We start from the raw sequence: 18,006 nt of genomic DNA on the forward strand, positions 1-18,006 counted from the left end.
AATTACTGTAATTGAGTCGTTTTTTGGCCACTTGTACTTTTTTGAGTACATTTTGAAATCAGGATTTTAACTTTTAGTTAATTTTAACCAGAGTAGCTTTACTTTTACCTTAATAAAAGTGCTCGTAAGGAAGCATAGTGTATATTCTTTCAGTATGAATTGCCTTGCTATGAGACTGTTTTGTTCTTACCTGAGGAGACCCACCTTACCACAGATTATCAAGAGTAACTGCATCACTGTCATATTTTAAAATATTGAACACAAAATGGACCAATATTGACACGTTACCATGAAAAAATAACTATGAGTGTAACTGACAATGACAGTTTCGCTGTGTATTTTACTTTATTATAGAGGTGGCTTTACTTAAAAAACCTGGTTGGAGATCTGTTTTCTTGTTATTGCCAAAAAGAAAGATTATATTTACTTTAATTGTACCTAAGTAAATTAAAAAGAAAAATTAACAGTACTTCGACTTGAGAATAATAATCGTGTACTGTTCCCACCTCTTTAGAGAATACAGGAACATGAATTTATATTTTGGTGTATCATATTACAGAGAACAAGTCATATTAGGAAGCTACTTTAAAAGAGTTTCTTATTAATATTTAAATTGTGCGAGGTTATTTTAAAAGAAACTACCTAACTTGTGTATTTTGTGTGTGCTTTTAGATAAGGCAGTACTATTTAGTTTATTAAGTTTATTTGTTCCAGGGACAAGAATTATGATGATAATATGATAATATATCTGCTGAGGTTTTATGTTTTCGTTTTGAGATTGTAAGTCATTATTTTGAGCTTGTTTCTAGTTGTTTGAGATATTACACCTGGCATTTAGAGTAGGATCTACTTTTTCGTGTTATAGGAAGTATTATTAACCTAACACCACCTCGGAAGGGGGGCACTGTTTGGCTATCATACAATTCATTTTAATATCGACTCCTCCTCGCCTGCCATTTTGATTTCGTCTGAGTTTCTGTAAAGGCACACTCCTCAAAATTCGTATCTGAGTAATTTATGCAGCTTCTGCTGACTGACATTTCTTTAAGCGTTCAGTATTTACTCAAGTCGTTATTGTGATGGTTTAACTTTTAAGGAATTATGCTACACGCACATCAAAAGTTGGGATTGTTCTTCCTGTTACTGAGTTTGTCTCTCAGTCTTGGTAAGTATGGAAATAAATACCACTTAAATATGATTGTGGAGCTTAAAAATAAGTTGTCTAATTCACATTAAGTGTATAATGTTACATTGTATATGTTTACACAAATACGTACATTAATTTATTGACAACTATTAATTTCTGCTGCGTCACAACACAGGACGTGCCGTTGTCGGTTTTTTATGGATCACGTTTATCACTTAATCGACACAAAACGCGTACGTTAGTGTACTTAAAAGTTGATTTAATTGTAAACTTTATGATAAAGTTAATCCAAGTATCGTGTTTTTTCCCCATAGACATTGTAATGTCTATGGTTTTTACTACTTCCGTATTAGTATGCTTTCACACTAGGGGCCCGGTCCGAGTGCACTTGAGCCCAAAGTCCGGTTCGTTTTGGTTTTGTGAATTCAAACGAACCGCGCCCCCACTTGGGGAGGTGGTGTCGGGCGCGATTCAAGTGGACTCTGGCTCGGTTGACATGAGCTGAGAATGCAGCCGCGCCCGGACACGGGACAGAGCGTCTTATCAGCCTCCACAGCGCGGCAGTTTGTTCACATTTTTCCTCGATAAAGGGCGAACATCATCAGAGTCCAGTCAATGAATGGTCTGTTGTGACTCACCTTACATGAACACAAGTTAGAGTCAGTTAGATTAAATGCACAGGCAATAAAAGTATCCTGTCACCTCAAAAAACGCTTTATCTATGCAGCGCGAGACCATGTATTCCTCTGAGCTGCACGTAGACGTTCACATACGAAAAGCGAAGTTGCTGGCATCTTAAAAGGGGATTTTAAATCATCCGTGGCTGCAGGATGGACTCCCCCCCCCCCCTTAAAACAAAAACCCCCTTCGCTCAGGTCATGACCCGAGTGGTTGCCATGGTAGCTTCTTCTTCTCTCTCCTCCTTAGTGGGGTTGTAAACCAGCTACGTGCATACCACCACCTGCTGTTTCAGACTGAGTACATAGATTGAAGGTATTGGAGGAAGATTGATCAGGTTGTAAATGTTTTGACTGATGACTTTCTGCTCTGTGAACCAGTCGTTGGTTGATCTGTGTTTGCAGTGTTTCTTATGTGTAATGTTTCATGTTGTGCTGCTGAGATTCTTAATCTCTTTTCCTGGTTATATATATTTAAATGAATAACTAAATAACTAAACAAATAATTTATGTTGCTGTAGATTGGTTCAGAATGTGATTTAGATAACTTAGATAAGACTACAAATATTCAATAATGACCTTTGGTGTCCTTTTTTACAGCCGACCCAGTTTACATGGCTATAGGTGGAGATGCTGTCCTCAGACCACCCCCCATGGATCTTCCTATCAAAAGCATAGAGTGGAAACACAATGAGGATATTGCAGCAGATTGGCATGGAAACGAGTTTGAGTGTTTTGGCCAGTTTAAAGGTAAATTCACTTCTCAATGTACCTAAATATGTTTCTTTATGATTGAAAACATAAGCAACATCTTTGTACTTTCTACTTTTATTTGTACTCTATTTTCTATTGTGTTTCTGTTGCCAGTGGCCTGCTTTGTCTAAGACACTTTTTGCTGCTGTAAATTGGAATTTCCCCCCACGGGACTAATAAAGAAATATCTTATCTTATCATATCTTATCATAATCATAGTTTTGAGTATGATAACAGAGAAACCAATTAAAGATACTTTAAGGTATTCAAGGTATATTTTCTTACAAATATGCTTGTTTACTTACACTTAAAAACATGAGCAGCTTGAGCCAAATTCAACTATTTGGTTTGTCAAATAAAAGACATTTGAGGGTATTTTATAATGACTTTATTATGGTCGTAAAATTACTGCACTACTCTGAATGAGCTGTTTAAATGATACAAAGCCAGAACTCTTAAAAAGGCCCAGTTGATCCTGTTTGAACCAAACCTTTTTCAAGGAGGTTTCCCTGCTCCTGTCTGACCCCAGATATGTTACATGTAGAACTATTTAACCAAAAACTGTTTTGTTCTGACTACCATCAGCCTCTTGAACAGCTCAATGTGATATTTATTAGTGATATTTATTATGGATTTTTAAATTTTTTTTCTTGATATATGTTATCTTTTTTCCTTGTATTCCAATTTTTTATGAATGGTTTGTGTGTAGCAAAAGCAGTTTGACTTCCCAGGGGAACAATTAAGACAAGTGATCTTTTATCCTTCTATATGCGTATGCATTGGTTTGAGTGTTTTTCGTGGGGAAAAAACTTTTGAAATGAGAGAGTTAAAGATTGCGGTTTAAGTTTATTTTAAGCTGTAGATTGATGTGGGGCTTTCACTTGTTTTCAGTGTAAATAAGATTTTTTATCAGGTGTCATTTTTCCATGCCAGCCATTATGTTTTTGGGTTGTCAGTCTTTCCTGGACCTTCTTGTGAATGTAGCCTAATACCTCTAGAATACTTTGATTTTTTTTTCAGACATTGCACAAAACCCACTCTAACTCATGGATGAGCTGGTTAAATTTTGAAGGTTAAGGTCATTGGGCCTTATGGTCATCCCTCGCTTTGTTTAGTTTCTTTTAATCATGTTTATATGTCTATGGGACAATATCTGAAATAACATTAGTCTCTCAAGCAGACAAAGATGCTTTGTATCATATACGTTAGCCATTTCATTAGTCGTCCCTGGGCAGATAAATAGTAACAATAAAACAGATCAAATCAGTCATCTACAAGCATGTGCACCCCCCTCCACACACACACACAGTCACATTAATACTTCTCATGAGAGTAGAGGAAAAAACACACAAAATATAATTATCATATTTCTGTTTTTGAGCAGTTAGTAAATTATAAAATAATGCTGACAAGACTGGTCCCTTAAAATCTACTTTTTTACTTCTGGTGAGACAGTGTGGGAGTCTGCAAGTTTCAAATGTGTTGGAGGATTATTACACTATTATGTCTTCAAAAGAAAACCCAGATTGTACAAAGTCTTAGCCACATGTATGGACACTGAAGTCTCTGTTTTAAAAATTTCTACCACAGAAACCACTCAGCTTTTCCTCTTAGCTCACCACTACACCACAGAAACAGAATACAAGGTAACCATGACTGGAATCCCTTAATATCCACTTCAGTTCAGTTATTACAGTCATTTTATGGAAACTTGAAGTAAAGGGATTTCTTGAGTGTATTTTTAATGACTGTTTGGACTGTAGATTCTTTCAAAGCTCTCAAATATGAAATAATGAAAATTAAAATTCCTATTAAGAACATTTAACCCCTGATCTGGACTGAGTTAATAGATAAACCAGAGGATAATGAGGCACTAAATTGAATTTTTTTAGGTCGTTGTGAGGTGAACCCTGGGACTGGAGCGCTGACAATCAAAGGACTAAAACTGACCGACAGCGGCATCTACACACCAGAGATTAACTTCAAAGTCTTCAACAAGATTGAACTCTCTGTTGTCTGTAAGTGGAGAATTTTGAATAAAGTTTAACCACCACATCATCATGGAAATTCTTTTTACCTCATGTCAACTAAAGTACCACATATCTTTGCTTTTTCTTCTGTCAGCTCGCGTAGCTAAACCCTCTGTAAAAACATCTTGCAACCCTGAGAATACTGACTGTAACCTGGCCTGTGAAGGCAACACTGCAGACGCTGAACCAGTCACCTATAAGTGGTTTTTAGATGGCAGGGATGGACCTTCAGAAAAAGTGTTGGCTATAACAAAGGTATGAAAAACTAACATTTCAACATTTAAATTCATGATTAATGATCTTCCTTTATCCTCTTGTGTCATTCTCAGTGCCAGTGAGCTTTTTTCTTAATCTGTTTTCATAATTTTCTTTCTCTGAATGTTTAGGATACAAAGGAGAACAGTTTCAGATGTATGATGAAGAACCCAGTCAGCAATGAAACCAGTGAAAGCATCACAAATCCCATCATTAAACGTGAGTAGTTTGAATTTATTTAAATGTACTCAAGGATAGTTGAGGTGCAGCATCTTGTTTTTACCTAACACAAATACATAGAACAATACAAATTAGAATACCGACTACAAAAACCACCAAATACAGACAGCTCTCCCACTTCCCCAGCTCCCAGAAACATACATACATATATGCACATACATACATACACATTTATCAAACACGTAGATTTCCACACACATAAATATGACAACATATATATGAGTGTGTTTTCTCATGAATACATAAATATATAATTCAGAAAAAGGAGCATCTTGTTTTTAAATAAGACAACAGATTTGACCTAAAAGATGTGGAAAGATGAGATGGATTTGAGGGGGGTCATTCCAGTCAGATGGAGCTTTGTAACTAAATGACCTGCGGCCAATTTCTTTATGAATTCTGGGAATGAGGAAGAAAGAATAATTGCATTTGAGTGCATTTGGAGATGTATATGGAGCTAGTATTTAAAGATAAATTGAAACCAGTAAAACTGTCGTTTGGATTTGGGTTGAAGCCAGTTGAGCGAGTGAAACATAAAGCAGTGTTGTGTTCTACACCACATTCCACATTATTATGCAAAATGACATGTTTCTCTTATTTTCCTAAATATTAGTTTAAGTGATAGAAAACTTTTCAAGTCATCAGCCGTTAGAGCATAATTCAATTGTTTTTGAAAAAACTTCATAATGATAGCAATTAATTTTTTTTGAAAATAAAAACCTCAAAATGCACTGTTCCACATTATTAAGCAGGCCACAGGTTTCAGCAGTATGGGAAAGAAAAAGGATCTCTCTGCTGTTGAAAAATGTCAATAGTGTAATGCCTTGGACAAGGAATGAAAACATGAGATATTTCATTAAAAAATTAGATGGCACAGATGGGTTCGTGCAGATAAAGGCATAATGAGGAAGGTTTCTGACAGACAAATTCATCACATTAAGAGAGTAGCTGCTAACATGTTATTACAAAGCAGAAAACAATGTATTTGAAGCTGCTGGTACCTCTGGAGTCCCACCACCCTCAAGGTGTAGGATCCTCCAGAGACGTGCAGTCATGTCTAAACCTACTATTAAGCCACCACTAACCAATGCTCACAAGCAGAAACGGTTGCAGTGGGCCCAGAAATGCATGAAGACTCATTTTCAAACAGTCTTGTTTACTGATGAGTGCCGTGCAACCCTGGATGGTCCAGATGGAGGAGTAGTGGATGGTTGGTGGATGGCCACCATGTCCCAACAAGGCTGTGATGTCAGCAAGGAGGGGGTGGAGTCCTGTTTTGAGCCGGGTTCATGAGGAGAGAGCTGGTAGGCCCCTTTTGGGTCCCTGAAGGTGTGAAAATGACCTCAGCAAAGTATATAGAGTTTCTGACTGACCACTTTCTTCCATGGTACAAAAAGCAGAGCAGTGCCTTCTGTAGCAAAATTTTCTTCATGCATGACAATGCACCATCTCATGCTGCAAAGAATACCTCTGTGTCATTGGCTGCTATGGCCATAAAAGGAGAAAAACTCATGGTGTGGCCCCCATCCTCCCCTGACCTCAACCCTATTGAGAACCTTTGGAGCATCCTCAAGCTAAAGATCTATGAGGGTGGGAGGCAGTTAACATCAAAACAGCAGCTCTGGGAGGATATTCTGACATCCTGCAAAGAAATTCAAGCAGAAACTCTCCAAAAACTCACAAGTTCAATGGATGCAAGAAATGTGAGGGTGATATCAAAGAAGGGCTCCTATGTTAACATGGAACTTGGCCTGTTAAGATGTTTTGATTGAAATAGCTTTGATTTCAGTAAATATGACCTCCCAATGCTGTAAGTTCAAAAAATAACCATTTTCAGTTCTTTACAACCTTTAAAATGTTTGGAACTCTGTTGTGCTTAATAATGTGGAACAGTGCATTTTGAGGTTTTTATTAAAAAAAATAATAATAATAATGGTTATCATTATGAAGTTTGTTCAACAAGATTTGAATTATGCTCTAACGGCTGATGACTTGAAAAATATTCTGACTGTCATTTGCATTAATATTTAGGAAAATAAGAGAAAAATGTCATTTGCATAATAATGTGGAATGTGGTGTATATGGACATCTCAAAACAAATCTACAGAGGGAGTTATGTAAAGTATTTAAGGGTTTAAGGATTTTGTCTAGAGTGTTTTGATAAACGATGTTAACATAATCTAGGATGGGAAAAATAAGTTGTGTACTTGAAATGAAAAGCAATTTAATTAAGTGATACAACATACCCAGAAAACTGGGTTAGGTCCACTAACAAACATGCTTGTCATAAACACAGATTTTTTAAAAAAATCTTCATATCTTTTTATACAGAACATTTCATAAATGCAATACTACAATATCAAACAAATGCATTAACCAATATCATCCAAATACATTTGACTTTTTGGCCATAGAATACGTTTGCTTGTACTGAATGCTGTCGGTGATGGCACCCTTTACTGTGTTACCTAGAGCCATACATACAGAGTTGTGCTATGGGCGGGGTTTACTTGTGCTGAAAGCCCTCTAATGGCTGCCTCCACTGCTGTAAATACTCAGATAAAGCTTTAGCATGGCCTCTGTTTCACCAAACTGGACCACATTTATGTATGACAAAGAATAAAACAACCTTATAAGCTTTTCATGTTGGGAAAGATGTTTTTACTCCTCTGCTGACCTGCTTTGGCATTACTATGTGATAGTTGGAGGGGGAAAAGGTAACTTCTTGTGTGAATGCTTGTGTACTGCTGGCTGCTCGAGGAGCGATTAGCTCTGAATTAATCACAGCAGCACTTAGTCTAAACTGGACATTTCTTTATTAAAACAAGTGAAGACAGCAACACTAAAATCTTTCTGTAACAGAAAGGGTGTTTTTGCTCTTCTGCCAAACCGCTACAGCATGAGTGTGTGATAGTTACAGAGGGAAAGCGTTGCTTGTTGTGCTTGTTTTTACAGCTGTTAGCCGAACGTTAGCTCTGCCACAGCCAGACCAGCACATTTCTTCATCACAGTTAGAGCTGAGACCAACAAGGAAAGCTTTCTGCAACAGAAAACGATGTTGTCGTTCTGCCTCCCTGCTTTGGAATGATTATGTGATAGTTACAGGGAAACAGTTAGTTGTTGTATACAGCTAATGAGTTGTTGTGTCCCAGGTAAAGATTGCACTATCAGGCCTGCTAGTCATTAGCTGGGACTGAGCCGAGTGGCGCTTCTGTCTGAACCAGACAACGTGTCTGAGGGGGGATGCTGCTCAGGGTTCATCTCCACACACACAGAGGGAGCCAGACACAGAGGGAGGGCAACATGTAGCTTTTTACATTTCAGTTACCACTTACTATACCTTTGGCTAAAAATGATAAACTACTAACAATCACACATTTAAGTCAGGCATTTCAACAGGAATCCAAGATAGTTGAGGTCAGCCATATACTAGGTTTTAACCTTGTCTTGTTGATTTGTTCTTTCTTTTCCAAAAAGAACTGGACCCCTTGGCACTGGTCTTTGGACTAGGAGTTCCTTTGCTAGCAGTCATCGCTGCTATTGCTGCATATTTCATCTACAGGTGCATCACGGGTAAGAAGTCAGAATACATTGTGTCAATTACAATATTCAGTAATAATGAGTTTTTTCAGTAGTTTTGCACTAACAAATTTAAAAGTGACAATATTTAAACCAAAAAAGTCAAAATCACATACAAATCAGCTATGTGGATTAAGTCTGATGAAGGGATACCTTATGTTCTTTCTACTGTCACTATATAATATAAAACGATGTGACTGATAATGATAACATCATTAATGATGGATTTACAACATGCTTTTCTTTGTCTTACACACACAAAGGGACGAAAAAGAGATGTTAATAAACTAAATGTTCTCTTTAACATGTGAAAAGTTTAGTTTGTTTAAAGAAACCATATTTGAGAAATATCATCATTTAGGCCTAAATAAAACTAGATTTTTCAAACATGCACACATGCATTTATTCACTATTTTTAAGTATTATATACAAAATCTGTAATCCATTTTAAGTGTTTGACACAATCAATATAGTATACATAGGAGTAGGTGATATGAAAAATAAAATCACATTTTTATGGCCAGATCAAGATCTTCATTTATCTAACATTTTCTTTCAATTTAATGACAGATTTCTAAGTAAATAACCAGAAAAAAACACATTTATTCCCCATCTAATTTTACACTCATAAATACTACAAGTCAAGCATTGAAGGGGAGAGGGCAAAGAGCAAGAATAATAGAGACGATTCTATGATAACAACTTTAGAGATCATGGATACTTTCTATTTCTTCATGATCTGAGATTGTCCTGTCGCACGCCCAATACTTGGATAATAACTCAGTTTGACCAAATGTTTTTGGATAATTTCAGCAGAAATCGTAGATCTCCTTCTTTAGTAACTATAAAAATCATATCCAGGATGAAAAATGTTGAAAATGTAGATGTATAGCATATTTTTAGAATTAAAATTTTGTTTTTTCCAAGTAACTATGTTAGGTGATGGTGTAAGACTACAATAGTTATAAACATATGGATTTTTTATGTTGTGTAATTATTATTGATTTTTTTTTCTTATCTTGATAGGGACTAAATACGAGCTGAAACCACAAAACAACAGCAAAGGTAAGGAAATGCTATTTAACCTGCACTAAAACATGTTTTAACGATGATGGAAAGAACCTGATTTAAAACAGGAAATCCTTAACCAGTCGTGCTTCAACTTTTGAGTTATTTTGCAGTAGATTTATTTATGGCATTTTTTTCAGGACAACACAGTACAAACCAACATCACAGCAATGGAATTGGTGAGTAAAATGTTATTAAACCAAACATAGAAATATGTTTAAAATAGTCACAGAAGACTGATAAAAGAAAATCCTTGTTTCACATATGAACCAAGCGTGTTTTAGTTCCTGATCTATTTTCTGTATCATTACTATTTATTTTTTTCAATCGTTTTCTTCAGAAGCCCAGAGATACAGGCACGTCTCATACACCTCAGTGCCAAAAGATGACCAAAGTGGCGCTCGTAAGTCAAATCCTAACCATGAGAGTTTAACTCTAAACAGTTTGGAAAAAACATGGAAGAGGTCCTGTTCTGGGAAATGTCTTAATATGTTTACCCAAGTTCAGTACATCATTTAAGGCACTTCTACTCAAATGTGTCAGCTCCTCTTCATCTAAGAAGGAAATGCCCTTCTCTGCATTATTTGTAACGTTATTTACTACTTTAAGTTTGAGCACTCTGCTATTTATCAATACTTACATTGGAGGTGTATCTCAGAGGCCTAAAGGGAACAGAAAGTAACACCTGAGTCATCTCAAGGTGCTCACAGAGGGAGACATGTGAAAACTGCTGGACAGAAGAGGCCTTTGACTGTACATAAGCATTGATCTGAGAGCAAACAAAAGCCTTGGTGTCTGTGTAGCTATTCATATGAAAGAATGTTGTTTATTTATATCGGTCAAAATATGCTCAATGTACTTTTATGTTTCATAATTTTATAGTGCTCACGTCTGTAGTGGTTCATAACCAGCAGACCTCTGAACCTCTGGATACCAACAAGGAGCCTAGTAAGTAATATTTAACATACTTGTCATTCTCTCTTATTCCTCTCCCAGTTTCTAATGACCAAAAGAATAATGTTTTGCCTTTGATGTGTTGCAGTTTATTCATTTTCTGCCCAAAACACAAGTAAAAGCCCAAAGAATTACAGTCGGTGGCAGCAAACCTATCTGGCCCTATGTGAAAAAGTAATTGCCCCTTTGTTCAGGGGGTTAAGTGTGATGAGTTAAGTGTGATGAACCACAGTTCTTTGAAAGCTGAGTTCAGTTTCACTGGTCACACCCAGGCCTGATTACCGTCAGATTTGTTGAATGAAGAAATCCCTTAAATAGAAGCTGTCAGACAAAGGGAAGTAGGCTACAAGATCTCAAAAAGAAACGCATCATGCCACGATCCAAAGAAATTCAAGAACAAATGAGAAACAAAGTGATTGAAATCTATCAGTCTGGAAAAAGGTACAAAGCCATTCCCAAGGCTTTGGGACTCCAGTGAACCACAGTCAGAGCCATTATCCACAAATGGAGAAAACTGGGAACAGTGGTGAACCTTCCCAAGAGTGGTCGGCTGACCAAAGTGACTCCAAGGGTGCAACAACGACTCATCCAGGAGGTCACAAAAGAACCCAGAACCACATCCAAAGAACTGCAGGCCTCACTGGCCTCAGTTAAGGTCAGAGTTCATGACTCAACAATAAGAAAGAGCAAAAATGGCATCATGGGAGAGTTCCAAGGCCAAAAACACTGCTGACAAAAAAAGAACACAAAGACTCGTCTCACATTTGCCTCAAAACATCTTGATGATTCCCAAGACTTTTGGAGAAATTTTCTGTGGACTGACAAGACAAAAGTGGACCTTTCTGGAACATGCAGCCCATTACATCTGGCATAAAAATAACACAGCATTTGATAAAAAGAACATCACGCCAACAGTCAAACATGGTGGTGGCAGTATGATGGTCTGGGGTGGCTTTGCTGCTTCAGGACCTGGACCACTTGCTGTGATTGATGGAACAATGAATTCTGCTGTCTACCAGAATCTATAAACAGAAAATAACTCAGTTGTACCGAAAGATTTTTTTTTTTTTCAAATTTAGCAGAAATGATAGAGCTGCTTTGTTGTTTCTTCAATAGTTTCACTCTACCAGATTTTTATGTCTAACTATTAAATTTACACAGAAAAAAAATCCTTAGTTGAATACAATCAATACTGTGACGAAAGTCTAATTAAGAGGTTTAAGTTTGTTCTGCTTAAGCATGATTAATAATAATCACATTATTAATGGCTGATTTACAACATGCTTTTCTTTATCTACACAGGAAGAGAGGAAGAAAGAGAAGAGGGTAAGAAACCAGATGTTCTCTTTAACATATTATATTTTTTAACATGCAAACATGTCTGTAGTCACTAATTTCAATTATTAAATGCCAAATCTTGGTCTACTTTAGGTTTTCAGCAAAAGCAATACAGTATACATATGAAAAAAAGATGTTTATTTTTTATGGCCAGATCATGATCTTCATTTATCACAATTTTTCTTTCAATTTTATGACAAATTCCCTAGTTAACGACCAGAAAAAAACAAGTTTATTCCCATATAATTTTAACATGAAGGACTAAATCTTAAGTTTCAGTTTAATCTGAAGCCATGAATCACTGTCACTGCAGAATAGGAACAGTTTATTGATGTCACTGCAGATTCAACAGCGCCATTGAGAGCCTTGGCCATACCCTTTCCTTTTGCAGCATCCTACTTGTGTGAGATAGTAGTTTTTTTCTGCTGATACGTCAATTAAGACCAAAAACAAATCAATGCTGTCAGTCCTACAGCTGCATCCAAGATTCAAGAGACCTGTAGCACCAAAAAAAGCCCGCTGAAATTATTGCAGGACTTCTAAATCTTAAAGGTGTTTATAACGTTTTTGTTATATCAGTGAACTGTTCATCTTCAGAGAGTCAGAATTTAAGAACTCAGAATTTCTTGATTTTATGCTAAAGCGAATTCTTAAAAAAAGGAATTTGTGTGCAAAAAGTTGTGAATTCTGGTCTGCTTTATATGTTGACATATTGATATGTACGGTGAGGGGTGTTGGGGGGGGGCAAAAATGTTTTCATCTGCCAAAGGGGGGCCTGACAAAAAAGGTTGTGAACCACTGACTTAGATAATAAATCAGTCTGACCAAATATTTTTTGTTTTTTTTTTTCATTTCAGCAGAAATTGTAGAGTCACTTTGTTTAGCTACCTTCTTAGCTATAAAACCCATAACCACAATACAAAATGTTGGAAATGTAGATTTATGATAAATGATTCTAGTTATCATTTTGTGTTTTCCAGTTAGCTGTTTTAGGTGATGATGTTCAACTACAATAGTTACAAACAATAGGATTTATTTATTGTTTTGTAATAATTATTTTTCTTATTTGGTAGGGACTGAAGAAGAGATGAGACAAGTAAGTCAGTCTCCTGATGATGAAGGTAATGAAATGCTATTTAACCTATTCTGAAACATGTTTAAACTATGATAAAACTTGTTTGAGTTAGAACAAAATCATTCACCAGTTATCTTAAAATGTAATTTTTCTACCATTTGTTTCAGGACAACCCAAAGACAACCAACATCTCAGCAATGGAGCTGGTTAGTAAAATGTTACTAAACCAAACATAAAAACAAAGAGGTGTTAAAAATAGTTACAGAAGACTGACTGATAGTAGAAAATCAACCAAGCGTGTTTTAGTTACTGATCTATTTTCTGTATCATTACTATTTATTTATTTTCAATCATTTTCCTCAGTTGCTACAGGAACCCAGGGAACCGACCAGGTCTCAGTGACACAAAATGGCTTCAGTGGAGCTGGTCAGTAAAATCCTAACCATGAGAGTTTAACTCTAAACAGTTTGGAAAAACCATGGAAGAGTTTCCTGTTCTGGGAAATGTCTTAATATGTTTACCCAAGTTCAGTACATCATTTAAGGCACTTCTACTCAAATGTGTCAGCTCCTCTTCATCTAAGAAGGAAATGCCCTTCTCTGCATTATTTGTAACATTATTTACTACTTTAAGTTTGAGCACTCTGCTATTTATCAATACTTACATTGGAGGTGTATCTCAGAGGCCTAAAGGTAACAGAAAGTAACACCTGAGTCATCTCAAGGTGCTCACAGAGAGAAACGTGTGAAGACTGCTGGACAGAAAGAGGCCTTTGACTGTACATAAGCATTGATCTGAGAGCAAACAAAAGCCTTGGTGTCTGTGTAGCTATGCATATGAAAGAATCTTTGTTTATTTATTTATATCAGGTCAAAATGTGCTCATCAGACATGAATCTAATGGAAATCTACCCAAAGATGCATTCAAGAGAACTCTTTCTGTTTTAAACATCTCATTCAGTTGAAAGTCATCAGTAAACATGGTCACATTTTAAACTGCAACACTTCAGTTTACCAGTGGTATCGTTTGCACATTCAGTGACTCTGTTGCACATAAGACGCTGCTACAAAAAATACTGTTTTACACTTGATTAAAATGATTATCAGGTAACTGACATTTCAAGCTTTTTAAGCTTGAAGCTAGTTCTAACATCCAGTAAAAGACATTTAGCTTTTGTCATCCAGGCTGGGGTGGGACAGACATCGTGGCTTCAGGTGTTAAAGGTGTATTAAAATTCTTACTTGTTATTGTGTTGTTTTATTTAATAGAGACTGAGTCAGTGACTCCAGAAACTTCCAGCAAGAGCCCGGCAGAAGCTGCAGTCTCTGACACTGACCAGAAAACTGGTGAGATCAACCGTATGTTATCCAAAAGAATAAAACAGGATCACTAAAAATCAATGTACTTTAATGTTTCATCAATTTTATAGAGCTCTCATCTGTAGAGCCGACCTGTGGACCTCTGGATACCAACAAGGACTCTGGTAAGTAATATTTAACATACTTGTCATTCTCTGTTATTTCTCTAATAGACTAAGAGAATAATGTTTAGTCTTTGGTGTGTAGCAGGTGAGTCATTTTCTGCCCAAAACAAGTAAAAGCCCCAAGAGTTAGCTATAAAATAGTCAGCACTTTCTTATCCCTGTTTCCAACTCTATCCACTGTCCTCCTCTAAATAATGCCATCAAAAGCCCCAAAAATAAATCTTAGGAATAATCAGCTCAGAAAATACAAAAGAAAATGTATGAAACTAAGAAACTTTATCACTTTTTTATGTTTTTATTGTGGTTTGAACTACATTTAAATTCATCATTTTGGACACCTTTGTTCTGCTTTTTTAAAACGTCCATTTTTTGTCGTTTAACAGAGAAATCTGCACTGATGTCAGACAAGACACTGGAAACGAACTGTGAGCCATCAGATGATGAACAGGAAGGAGATGACCAAGGACATGTTGACTAATCTTGGGCATACTCAACTTCTTTCCTGTTAAAACCTCAAAAACCAGGGTGGTAGAAACTTGTTACAATGTTACAGTGTCATTTAGCAGACGCTTTTATCCAAAGTGACGTACATTCGAGAGCAAGAACAACACGAGCAAAAATCTAGACGAGAAGAAACAACATCAGTAAGTGCAGCAAAGTGCTTCAGGTCCAGTTGGACGCAGGTGCTGCCATGCAGTGTTTAAAGCAAAGCACCTAAAATATATCTTTCTTTTTTGTTTGTTTGTTTTTGTTTGTTTGTTTTTGTTTTTATCTATAAACACCAACAATGAATCAAGCAAAATGTGAGATCTCTCATCTCCATTCATTAGACTTCACAACAACTAATTACCAAGTACCAAGTGCTGGGTTATTGACAAAGAGCTGGGCAAAGAAATCCCAGAAGTAGAGCAGAACAGTGTGAGCCAACTGTAGTTGGGAGACTCATTCAACCATTGGGGACAACAGTAGAGAATAGTCTAGCTAAGACTCAATCTACTACTGGGGACAACAGTAGAGAATAGTCTAGCTAAGACTCAATCTACTACTGGGGACAACAGTAGAGAATAGTCTAGCTAAGACTCAATCTACTACTGGGGACAACAGTAGAGAATAGTCTAGCTAAGTGCATAGTATTCTCTGAAGAGCTGGGTCTTTAGCTTTCTCTTGAAAGTAGAGAGGGAGTTTGCAGATCGAATGGAGTTGGGTTATTCATTCCACTATTTAGGGACAAAAGAGGAGAAGAGTCGGGCTAGTGACTTAGGAGCATGATGCGCTGGAAGTACCAGGCGCCTTTCACTGGCTGAGTGTAGTGGGCGAGAGGGAGTGTAAACCTGGATGAGAGATTCCAGGTAAACAGGAGCAGTTTTAGTTACTGCTTTGTAAGCAATGATTAGAGTTTTGAATTTAATGCAAGCTGCAACTGGAAGCCAGTGTAGAGAGATTAAAGAGGTGAGACATGAGCTCTCTTGGGTTGGTTGAAGACCAGACGTGCTGCTGCGTTCTGGATCAACTATAGAGATTTAACTGTGCATGCAGGTAGGCCTGCCTGTAATGAGTTGCAGTGGTCAATGTGTGATATTATATGGGCCTGTACCAGGAGCTGTGTAGCATGCTCTGTCAAGTAGGGTCTGATCCTCTTGATGTTGTACAGGGCGAATCGGCAGGACCGAGCTGCCGTGAGCTGTTGTGGGTTCAGTGCCTTGCTCAAGGGCACTTCGACAGTGCTCAGTGCTCAGCTACCAGGCCAAGGTCCAGACAAGCTCCGACCAGGACTCGAACCTGATTTCCAGACTCCTTCCAGACTGAGCTATTGCCGTCCCCCACGTCTGTTACAGAACCTTCTCTGTTTGTAGATTGTTACACTCACTATAGGACGAAGTGTTACATGAAAGTTGTGAGAAAACTTGAAGAAATGCAGTATTTATTGTAATGTAAGAATGAATACAAATAGCTGCTCTCTGCAGATCATGCGTTTCAAAATCACTGCATGGTTCAGGACCACTGATTGATAGTAGTTAACATTTCTGTTTACAGCAGCTTCAGACCAGTGAAGCATCATAATTGCTTGGAGGAAACTATGAAAAAGCAGAAAAGAGACTGATGTCAAGGGATTTTAGAAGATTTTAAGAATCTCTATTTTTACACAGTTAATGCTTTGTGACATTCCACTTTTTAATTCTATGCAGCTGTCTTATATTCCCTCAGGGTTTAGATTAAATATTTTTAGAGAATGATGTCAAAACTTGAAGTTCTGTGAAAAAATTTTATGAAATTTCTAATAGTGATTAGCCATTGCAGTGCCACAAATCCTGAGATTTGAGCCAAACCAAAGTAAACAGATTATTTTTGAATGTTTACTTTTACTTATATTCTTGCAGTTGTGACCAAACAAGCATTTTGACATATGAACTATCTCTTTATTTTATAGGGCTTAAATTGACTGTTCAAACACTTGAATGGTGCTAAAGAACTCTGAAATCTTTTGTCATCTTCAATCTTGAATGGTTGTCAGGTGCTAATTACTGTAAAATCTGGTGTATGAGACACTTTTTTATTCATCTGAAACACTGTCTGCCTCCTTTATATCAGTGCAGCTAGTATACCTGTATAAAGTGCTAAAAATGCCTTTCTCTCCATCATTGTCCTGGTTATGGCGGTTTCTTTTGCACCAAAGCCAGTTATTTAAGTTACTGAGACAGGAATGTTTTTACATTTTAGACTGAGAAGGTTTTTACCTGCTCACATGTCAAAGAGAAGAAACACATAGCTTTAAATATATTGTTAAAAATGACCTTTTCTCAACCTACATGAAAAAAAGTCATGTTACTTGTCGATCAAGCTAAAAAAACAAGCATGTGCCCTTTAAAAGGTGTACTTTTAATCCTCTGCTGTAGTTCCTCTTGTTGCCTCATACAGCTGCTGTGTTCAATCATAATAATATAATAACAGTAACTTTATTTGTATAGCACTTTAAAAAACATGGGTTTACAAAGTGCTTTGGCATGTGCAGAAGTAAGCAGAAAAACAAAGCAACAAACCCAAACAGCAGACAAAAAGACATAACGTGGCATGCAGACAGCATCAGCAAAATGCAAACACTTAAAAAAATAACCAAAAATATGGATGAGATAATAATTCATCAACATCAATATACATCAGAACCTAGACATAGTGTGATGCCATGCAAACTGAGACATCACAGACATCAATCAGAGTGCAGACATGAACCATACTGCACAACTAAGACATCATGAACATCATCAGGATGCAGGCAAGACACATACATCAGTACCATAAAACAGTAGTAACCCAGGCAATGCAGGAACCCAGCTACACAGGCTGAGACTGATAGGACCAAAATTAAAGACGTGAGAAATTAAAAGAGAAACAAGGATGAGTAAAAACAA

At 36.9% G+C, this 18,006-nt stretch overlaps 2 protein-coding genes across 3 annotated transcripts in view; both read left to right on the top strand.

Annotated features, from left to right (window-relative positions):
- LOC121506194 overlaps window positions 1-18,006 on the top strand; it is a 177,463-nt gene that overhangs the window by 22,712 nt on the left and 136,745 nt on the right. The window lies entirely within an intron of this gene.
- LOC121506197 (V-set and immunoglobulin domain-containing protein 1-like) lies at window positions 959-15,679 on the top strand. 2 transcript variants are annotated; one of them, XM_041781879.1, is made up of 17 exons: window positions 959-1,165; window positions 2,425-2,574; window positions 4,470-4,595; window positions 4,702-4,862; window positions 4,994-5,081; window positions 8,580-8,675; window positions 9,708-9,746; window positions 9,890-9,928; window positions 10,090-10,152; window positions 10,632-10,697; window positions 12,006-12,029; window positions 13,115-13,162; window positions 13,284-13,322; window positions 13,480-13,542; window positions 14,385-14,462; window positions 14,546-14,599; window positions 14,983-15,679. In XM_041781879.1, exons 1-17 carry the CDS (start codon window positions 1,102-1,104, stop codon window positions 15,075-15,077), a joined length of 1,293 nt encoding a protein of 430 aa, XP_041637813.1. In that variant the 5' UTR covers window positions 959-1,101; the 3' UTR covers window positions 15,078-15,679. The 2 variants fall into 2 exon arrangements, with proteins under 2 accessions (XP_041637813.1, XP_041637814.1); XM_041781880.1 differs by having other exon boundaries at window positions 10,093-10,152.

This window comes from Cheilinus undulatus, linkage group 24 (assembly GCF_018320785.1).
Source record: "Cheilinus undulatus linkage group 24, ASM1832078v1, whole genome shotgun sequence".
In the NCBI taxonomy this organism is placed as follows: Eukaryota; Metazoa; Chordata; class Actinopteri; order Labriformes; family Labridae; genus Cheilinus; species Cheilinus undulatus.